Here is a 10,192-nt window from a genome sequence, read left to right on the forward strand (position 1 = left end):
AAAAAAAAAGTAACATTTCATATCTATCTTTTTGTCTCCTACAAGTCACTGGCCTATCGTTAATACCGGAACTCATCAGTTGGGCTAGTTGGTTGGTTTTGAATTTCTCGCAAAGCTACACGAGGGCTATCTGCGCTAGCCGTCCCTAATTTAGCAGTGTAAGACTAGAGGGAAGGCAGTCAGTCATCACCACCCACCGCCAACTCTTTGGCTACTCTTTTACCAACGAATAGTGGGATTGACCGCAACATTATAACGCCCTCACGGCTGAAAGGGCGAGCATGTTTGGTGTAAAGGGGATTCGAACCCGCGACCCGCAGATTACAAGTCGAGTGCCCTAACTACTTGGCCATGCCGGGCCCCAGTCGGGCTAGAATGAGGAACAAAAGATTATAATGGTTTAAAAGTTAAGTTTCCGTGTTTTTATCACAAATTTAGTAAAGTTTACTGTGAATATTAGAAATCATTTTTGCAAAAATCCATAATTTTTCAAAAACTATCCTGAATTAAAACTTAACTTAAAAAAAGAATAGTAGAAGAAACAAACAAGTAAAGGAAGGTGGATCCCAACAAACAAATCATTAGCCTATTTCACTTCTAGCGTGAGAAAGTGAGTAAAGGAAGGTGGATCCCAACAAACAAATCATTAGCCTATTTCACTTCTAGCGTGAGAAAGTGAGTAAAGGAAGGTGGATCCCAACAAACATATCTACTGGGTGGATCCCAACAAACAAATCATTAGCCTATTTCACTTCTAGCGTGAGAAAGTGATCCTTTACCCACTTTCTCACGCTAGAAGTGAAATAGGCTAATGATTAGGTTTACAACAATGGATTTTAATTTCTCAATTGTGAAGTAGTGCCGGTGAAAATTGAGAAGGTAATATTCAAGGCATTTTGCCAAAAAATTTGTAAACTTTTTTTTTTAAATGAAGAACTCCGTTTTAAAATGGTTTTATTTAACGTTAGTCAAATATACATCTTGGGTTCTTCAATTCGTGTCGTCAGATCTAAGTTCGTCAGGGGAAGTTGACATGCTAATCGCTTCCCGCCATCAAAATCTTGATATGTGTTAGACAAATTGACTTCCTTGTTAGAAGTTCGTTTCGAAGTTATAATGGACAGGTGCACTTATGAGTTTTGTGTGCGGATCGTAAATGTTCTCGACAGAATACACCATGCGAGTATTTTCGTTGTCTCCATACCACTTTGGCGGAAGTCAGAATATAGTTTTTACATTACAACTTTCCTATTTTTGATACCTTCAGATGGTTTAGTTACTCTTCTTTCACGACAATAGTTTGTTATAGATGAAACATATTTATCTTAAAAAAAAAATAACGAAGCACCTTATTCTGAGAAATTAAGCTGCTCACTGTGAACTGTCTAAAAAGTTTTCCAGGAAAAAAAGGAAGAATATGAAAGAAAGAAAAAAGGAAACGAACAAAGCAGGTGTTTTGGTGTAACTTTCCTTGTTTTTACCTTTATTTAATGTTTTAAAATAAGAGTTCAGCTACTCGGACTATCACTACTGGTTCTATCCCGTGTAAAATATGGACTCTTTTTTTATTGCCAGCAGTTTAACGTGAAACCATGAATTACCTACCCCTCACGTGGCAAGAGGCAAAACAATTTTATAAAGTTGGCTTAGAATAAATGCCTAAGTTCTTGTAGCATCGTTCTTAGATTAAATACATTAAATGAAAACATTATAATCAAAGTTATTTTCTATACATAAACGTGTCTAACCTAAAACGTTTGAAACAAATGTAATAAGGGAAAGGGTGATGGACCCTGTATAAACAATGCTAAGAATTAGTAGACTACGTTTTATTAAGGAAACTTCAACATCTCGTAGTACAAAATTAAGGTTTTGTAGCTGTCTTGTGATATTTTATTGGAAAAGCGACGTTTACATAAATTCAATTAAAACTGTGAATAACATTCTAAATACTCGAGCTAGTTTTGTAGTTAAGAACAGATAAATAGTGAAATACATTGATGAACAACATTCTAATACGTGAGTTAGTTTTGTAGTCAAGAACAGATAAATAGTGATATACGTTGATGAACAACATTCTAATACGTGAGTTAGTTTTGTAGTTAAGAACAGATAAATAGTGAAATACGTTATTGAACAACATTCTAATACGTGAGTTAGTTTTGTAGTTAAGAACAGATAAATAGTGAAATACGTTGATGAACAACATTCTAATACGTTAGTTAGTTTTATAGTTAAGAACAGATAAATAGTTAAATACGTTGGCGAACAACATTCTAAATACGTTAGTTAGTTTTGTAGTTAAGAATAGATAAATAGTGAAATACGTTGATGAACAACATTCTAATACGTGAATTAGTTTTGTAGTTAAGAACATAGATAGTGAAATACGTTGATGAACAACATTTTAATACGTGAATTAGTTTTGTAGTTAAGAGGAATTAACGCGGAATTACACTAAATAGAATTAAAATAAACGTCAGTTATTTTTATGGGCATCTGAAATAGACTGGCCCTAAATAAAATCATTGCGCTATATTGAGGAACATCCTGACACCCAAATTTACAGAGAAAGTCGTGTTATAACACTAATTTCTTCAATGATTACCTAAGGTATTTTGGGTATTTAACGTTCGTTATGTTGGTGTTAAAGTTAAATTATGTTACAGTTAATCTAGTTTAAGTAACCTGAGAAATTATAGGAATGCATTTATTGTAAACCCATTTTCAATTTGTCACGAGAACATTCTCCGATAGATCTGATGGCTTGCAAATAACATTATGAAACAGATTTACTTCTCATTGTGTGTAGAATTTTATCATTTATTAACTTGTGATAAAGACACCTACTCGGAGGAAAACAAAAAACCAACTTTGTAACGAGTATAGCTAATTAAATATACTTTTCTTACCTTCCTACAAATAAAGATAAAATGAATTTTTTCGTCAGTTGGCTAATTTCAAGTAAAATAGCTTATATCCACCATTGTCTGAACAAGAAGTTTCTATCGAAACAAGTTTCGACACTTTCACGTGTCGTCTTCAGTCGAACTTTTCTTTGTAACACCGTTTATTTTATTACGGTCGTTCCAAGTCTTTTGAGGGCATCTGACGTCAGTAAAGGGTTCAGTTTATTGTTTGTTGAAGTTAAGCACAAAGCTACACACTATGGCTATCTGTGCTCTGACCACCACGGGTATCGAAACCCGGTTTCTAGCGTTGTAAGTCCGCAGACATACCGCTGTACCCCTGGGGGAGCGGTTCAGTTTATAGTGACCTACTGAACTGTTAAAGTTTGGCCTTTTTTGAACTAACGAACTTTCTACAATCCTTCTTTGACAAAATTTCTAGTTTTATGTATCATTTTGGATGTAAACTTTGTGTATTTACAGGCTAACAAAATGAGTACTTTAACTTTTAAATGTTTTTATATTTCTTTGTCTTGACAGGTAGAAACACACACAGTCTTCCTGCGAGAAAATGGTGTTAATCTAACTCTTACAATAGTAGACACACCAGGTTTTGGAGATGCAGTAGACAATAGTGAATGGTTAGTTTACATCTTCAATGTTTGCAAGATTTCAAACTGTACTTGTATGTATTACTGGGCAATAGTGTTTTAACGGAAGTATTCCCCAATACGTAGCTATATTACTAGGCAATAGTGTTTTAACGGAAGTACTCACCAATACGTAGGTATATTACTGGGCAATAGTGTTTTAAGGGAAGTACTCCCCAATACGTAGGTATATTACTGGGCAATGGTGTTTTAAGGGAAGTACTCACCAATACGTAGGTATATTACTGGACAATAGTGTTTTAACGGAAGTACTCCCCAATACGTAGGTATATTACTGGGCAATGGTGTTTTAACGGAAGTACTCCCCAATACGTAGGTATATTACTAGGCAATAGTGTTTCAAGGGAAGTACTCGCCAATACGTAGGTATATTACATGACAATAGTGTTTTAACGGAAGTACTCCCCAATACGTAGGTATATTACTAGGCAATAGTGTTTTAACGGAAGTACTCCCCAATACGTAGGTATATTACTAGGCAATAGTGTTTTAACGGAAGTACTCACCAATACGTAGGTATATTACTAGGCAATAGTGTTTTAACGGAAGTACTCACCAATACGTAGGTATATTACTGGGCAATAGTGTTTTAAGGGAAGTACTCCCCAATACGTAGGTATATTACTGGGCAATGGTGTTTTAAGGGAAGTACTCACCAATACGTAGGTATATTACATGACAATGGTGTTTTAACGGAAGTACTCGCCAATACGTAGGTATATTACTGGGCAATGGTGTTTTAAGGGAAATACTCAATAAAACGTAGGTAAAATGCATTCAAAGTTTTATGGTTAAAAACTTTATTTTCTTGTTAAAAAATAAGTTTATATAAAACAAGTGATGTATAAGATATCACAAGAGTTGAAACAGTTTATTCCAAAACTTGAGTTCACTTCACCAACGCTTCTATAGGACACCTTTATAGCAGAGCCCCCTACCAAAATTTTAATTTTGTTGAAATTCTATATACTGTACATTAGAGATGTTAATATTAGATTGTTTTATTTTCTACTGTTAGGTGTCTGTAATAATTTTAAAATGATCAACTGAAACATCTGTATCATACTTTGGTTACACCATACCATTGTCAGGTTTTATGTATGGGTGGGCCAGATTCTTTACAGTAGGTGTCTGTTACTTGTTGATAATATATTTGAACAATAAGCAAACAGCACACAGTCCACTTGTTTTAGAATAATATATTAAAACAAGTCAAACATATGCAAATGTTCGTTACACTGTTGGTTATAACAGTTGTATCCAGAGCTTTAAATAATTTTATTTTTTCGTCAAAGTCCACACATTGGTTTCGTTATTTTAGAAGACGAATTATTCTTTTCTGCTTTATTATTACAATACAGTCTGTGATAATTTTGACTTTAGAAATCTCCACTACACCGTCTTTATTGCTAAACTCACAATTACACAGTTGAGATATATCTATCAAACTAAGTTTTCCACCTGTATTTATACCCCGACAAAGGTTTAGAATGTTTCACACAATACTAGATATTATGATGCAATAATACCCAATTACAACAACGAGAAGAACTCTGAAGGTTCTGGTAACATGACGCAATAATATAACAATCGCCAATTCACAACAATTTAACAACACAATGTATGATTAGTAAAAAAATTATGTAAACAAACCCACGATAAACTAAAACCTTTAAAAATAACTAAATTTAACACTCGCGCTATACAAACTGCCTATATCACAACACTTGCATTCAACTTAAACTGAAACAGTCGGGTATATTTAACAATAAGCCCTCTTCAATGAAAACGTTTACAATATTTTTTATAGCATATACAAGGAGAGTTTTCAGTTCATGCACAAAGTCTACACATACAGTCTGCACCAACATTTTTAATTTCTCTTGATCGCTTCAATCAAGAACCGGTAGTTCTGGCGACATAACACCCTCCTCGTGATTCTAGTGGCGACATAACACCCTCCTCGTGATTCTAGTGGCGACATAACACCCTCCTCGTGATTCTAGCACTGTCGATGTTCCACCTATGTATGTATGCAAGGGGCTGATGATCCATCTGGACTCCTTCCTGTAGAGGTAGTTTTGGAACTTCTGGATAGTAAATATGATGGTCATACACACTCGTTAAACCACAGAATAGTTCTCACTACTCAACAGCCTTTCACATACGTACATTATGGGAAACAGTCCGTCAACTTGTTCTTGCAGAAATACTGCTCCAATTCAAACATCTGATACATGGGCCTGAACTATGAATTGTTTGTTGAAATCTGGCATTCTAAGGATTGGCAAACTGAATAATATGTTCTTTAACTTCTGTAATGCCATCTGCTGTGGTTGTTCCTATTTCACCTCGTTGGGTTGGCTTTTCTTGGTTAGTTTAGTCAGTGTGGTGTCACTTCAGCATAATTTGGGATTAATTTCCCATAGTATCCTCCTAACTCCAGAAATGGTGTGACTTTCTGCTTGTTTCTTGGAGTTGTTGCATCTTGTATTTGGGATAGCACAGAATAACCAATGTAGTACTTAGATGGTCTGATCAGACCTGCTGCCCTCATTCGATCGAACAACTCTCTGGGTTTCTTCAGGTGGTCTTCCCATCTAGCCAGTCGTAATGTCATCCACATAATGTTCGATGTTACAGTTTTGTGCAACATCTTTCTCATCATGAAGTTGAATGTCATTGCTCAGTTGACTAATCCAAATGGCATCCTCTTGAACTAGTAGCATCAGCCTGGTGTCGTATAGGCTGACTTCTCTTTAAATTCTGTCTGTCAATAATCTTTACTGAGGTAGATATTGGTAAAGAACTTGGCCTAATTTAGTTTTGCAATGGTAGTCTCCAGGTTGCCATAGATTTTGAGTCAAACTTCATCATGAGATTCAGCTTCTGGAAAGCTATACAGAAGTGATTTGAGCTGTCCCTCTTCTTCACAATTACAAATGGTGAACAGTAGGCTATATTTGAAGGTTCAATGACTCTAGGTTCTAACACTTCTTCGACTTCTTGCTTGATTAGGTCTGTTATTGCATAGGGCATCTGGTAGAGCTTCATCTTGACTGGATCCCTGGTTATGGTATCGATCTCGTATTGCACAAGGTCTGTCTTGCCTAATCTATATCATGTAGCTCTTTCTTCTTCTTGCCAGTCGGTTATTCACTGATTTTGATTGACGTTTTTGTACGTCTCATCTCCACCCAGTGATCTTGGGTCTAATAGGTATTCATCTTCTGGTTCTGTGTCTGACAACCACATCTGTTATGCCAATCTGTACCTCAGTAGCTGCACCTATTAGGTCTTCTTTCCTCTCGAAGTACTTCTTCAACAGATTGGTGTAGTAGATCTTGGTTTTTCCCATCCACTTTCACATTATACTCCATTTTGTTGACCATTTCCTGCACTTCTTTCCAATTCAGGGTGATTTTGTTGTTGTCTGTAGATAGCAGAACCAAGACCTTTTGTCTGACCTTGCAACGTCAATCTTTGGCCTTCTTGTCAAAGAAGTATTTATGACTGCCTTGAACTGCGTACAAACTCTCAAGCGAGTTGACAGATCTCCTCCAGTCAGTTTCTGAGGTCTAACACATATTGGTATGTGTTCCTAACTTGTGACTATTCTTCTCCTGTCCACAGTTCTTTCAATACCTACGTTGCACCTCGTACTGTTCTTCAGTACAGTAACTCAGGAGAAAATACTGTACTCACTTTTGGGATTTCTCAGTGAGCAAATAACACTGTCTGCAGGTACCTGTCCCAGTCACATAGTCTCTTCTAACACATCATCTTCAGCATGCTCTTTAAGGCCCCGTTGACTTTCTCACAAAGTCCATTACGTCTGGGGTTGTAAGGAGCGGTAAAGAGCTGCCTGGTGCCGATGATTCAGCACACCTCTTGCATCAGTTCTGAGGTAAACTGCTCCCTCTTTCACTCAAGACAATGAACTACACAATGTATGATTAGTAAACAGTTATGTAATCAAACCTATAATAAACTATTGCCTCTAGAAATAAATAAACCTAATACGTGCACCACATAAACTGTCTAAATTATAACATATTCATTCAACTTGAACTGAAACAGCTGTGCATATCTAACAACTAACATAGCCACAACTGCAAGTTTTATAGCTCAACAGAAGGTAACAACAGTTTAATAATATAACATAAGTCGTATATAATTTTATTTAATTGATACTTGAAACTGTCAGTATTTGGTGAAGCTCCATATTTATAAAAGTAATGGTGAATTTCAAGGTTACTTCTGGCTCTTTGGTTAAACCTCTCTCTTATAAACAGATATACACTATATTTCAATCTGTACCTGATGTTGCTAATACTGGGGCAAAAACTATGGTCATAATAAATGTGTGTGTGAAATGTACAATTGTCTGTTTTCCTCATTTCCATTTATCACTTCTCAGGACAACAATACTTAAGATTGTTGACCTCAAACAAGAAGAAAAAGATTAAAAGGAAAAAATTATAAATCTTTAAAGAGTGAGAGAAAGCAACTTGTATATTAATTATGTCTATGAAAATTGTAGAAACAAATGTAGTAATGTATTACAGGCAAAATAATTTGTTTAAAAAAAAGACATTCATGGAAAACTTGAGATTAAAACTATTTCTTCTGGTGATTTGTTAGTTGTTTTTCATGATAATTTTCTATGACATTTGTTATTCTCCGGCCTCCCGTACTATCATTGAAAAATAATGGAATGTTAGGTTTTTTTGTTGTGTCATTTATAAAGTTTTAACATCTTTGTTCTGTACAGTTGGCAGCCTATCGTAGACTTCATAGATACCAAATATGAGGATTTCTTGAATGCGGAGACTCGAGTCCATCGTACCACAATAGCAGATTCACGAGTTCACTGTTGTTTGTACTTCATTAGTCCTGGACATGGGTAGAGTTTTTGCTTATTTTGTCAGGAAGTCTTCATGAGGCAAAAAAAAAGTTATTTTAATGTTCTAGCAATAAAAAATGAACGCATTATTGTAGTTTGTCTGTATTATAAGAATCAATTAAACTATGAAAGTGACAGATATGATTCGTTTTTAATGGTAAAATGCATTTAAAAAGATAAAACATTTAATTATTATTATATACTAAGGTCATGTTTAACTTTCATTAAACAAAATGTTAAAATGTGTTTTATTTTAGTTTGAAGCCTTTGGATATAGAGTTCATGAGAAGATTACATGAAAAAGTAAACATCATTCTTCTTGTTGCTAAAGCAGACACAATGACTTCAGAAGAATGCAATCAGTTTAAAAAAAGAGTGAGTAGTTAGATTTATAATGTTTATAAGATTTGATATTTATGTTAAGTGGAAAGTAAAACACTTCAAGAGACTTTGAATCAGTAGAATTTGTAAGTTTAATTTTGAAACGATAATTTATAATTTGTAGAGGGTATAGCATTTCTGAGCTAAGAAACAGTAAATATTCTATAAATTTGGAAATGAATAATTGCTTCATTTTCAAGGATTTTATATCTCAGTGAGAAAACTTGTTCTTGAAATTCTAATAAGAACTGCTACATTAGAACTTGATACAAAATACAAGTATACTTTACTACAGGAACTGTCAAATTTGGGCAAATAATAAAACATTAATTATTTCAAAGTATTGTAAAATCAAGCTTCATTCAAGACTGAGTTAGTAAAAGAACTTATTTGATAGTTTGGAGTTTCTATCAACAGATATATATCAGTAAAAAACAAGTTATCCACACCATTGTTTGTTATAAAATGATTATTTCTATGCATGTCACAAACAGATGCAAGCTGAGATGATATACTTATCACTAATATATCTGGCTCTTGGCAAATTCCCAACCCCTTGACAGAGAAATGTTACCACAGTAAACTTGTAGCTGAAAAAGGATGTTACAGCCCATTCTGAGGAGTGATGTATTTTAGTGAAATTATTAATGTAAAGCCAAAGGACCCAACATCACATAGAAGAAATCTGTTATATAAAAACTTGCACAGTAGAGTATTTATGACAACAATAGACTCCAAAATTATACTCAAGTCAATCTAGAACAACACTCATCTACAAAGGGAAGGCAATGGCTATGAGAAAGAACCCTCCAATGCAAAGAGCCATTATTATTAACCAGACGGAAAACAAGAAGTTGAAGTCTTGTGAGCTTAAAGACCACCTCAAAGTCATCTAATGAGATACATATAGTTGTAGAAACTGGAATTTAACCATTTAACCACTTACACACCTATAAGATGTCTAATGCAGTTGCAATAGATATTTGTGTTTTGATCTGCTTAAATGATGCTCATGGCCAGGTCTAGATGTCAAACTGATATCAAAATATGTCGTTTAAGATTGACCTCATTGTCCTTTGCAAACGTTTTGTTATAATATAAATTACTGTATTGGCCAGTAGTATGTAATCATGCATGATCATCAGAATAAGCATGATTGATGATGAGGTAGTGTTACGACAGCGGGGGTCACGTGATGCTACTAACACGTCATACTCTCGAAGCTTCGTGAATCCTCAGGAGGTTACTAGACTTTGGTATTCTTTTATATATAAGATGGTCAAGACGTCACGACAACAATGTAATGCTGTGTAATTGAACTGCGG

General features: G+C 34.8%; 1 protein-coding gene across 1 annotated transcript in view; it reads left to right on the forward strand.

Annotated features, from left to right (window-relative positions):
• LOC106472924 (septin-7-like) overlaps window positions 1-10,192 on the forward strand; it is a 43,248-nt gene that overhangs the window by 24,164 nt on the left and 8,892 nt on the right. The window contains exons 4-6 of the mRNA XM_022401461.1: window positions 3,450-3,550; window positions 8,355-8,486; window positions 8,744-8,861. Of these exons, the coding sequence (XP_022257169.1) occupies window positions 3,450-3,550; window positions 8,355-8,486; window positions 8,744-8,861 (351 nt within the window). The remainder of the gene's footprint in view (window positions 1-3,449; window positions 3,551-8,354; window positions 8,487-8,743; window positions 8,862-10,192) is intronic.

The sequence above is a fragment of the Limulus polyphemus genome, unplaced genomic scaffold (assembly GCF_000517525.1).
Source record: "Limulus polyphemus unplaced genomic scaffold, Limulus_polyphemus-2.1.2 Scaffold5738, whole genome shotgun sequence".
In the NCBI taxonomy this organism is placed as follows: domain Eukaryota; kingdom Metazoa; phylum Arthropoda; class Merostomata; order Xiphosura; family Limulidae; genus Limulus; species Limulus polyphemus.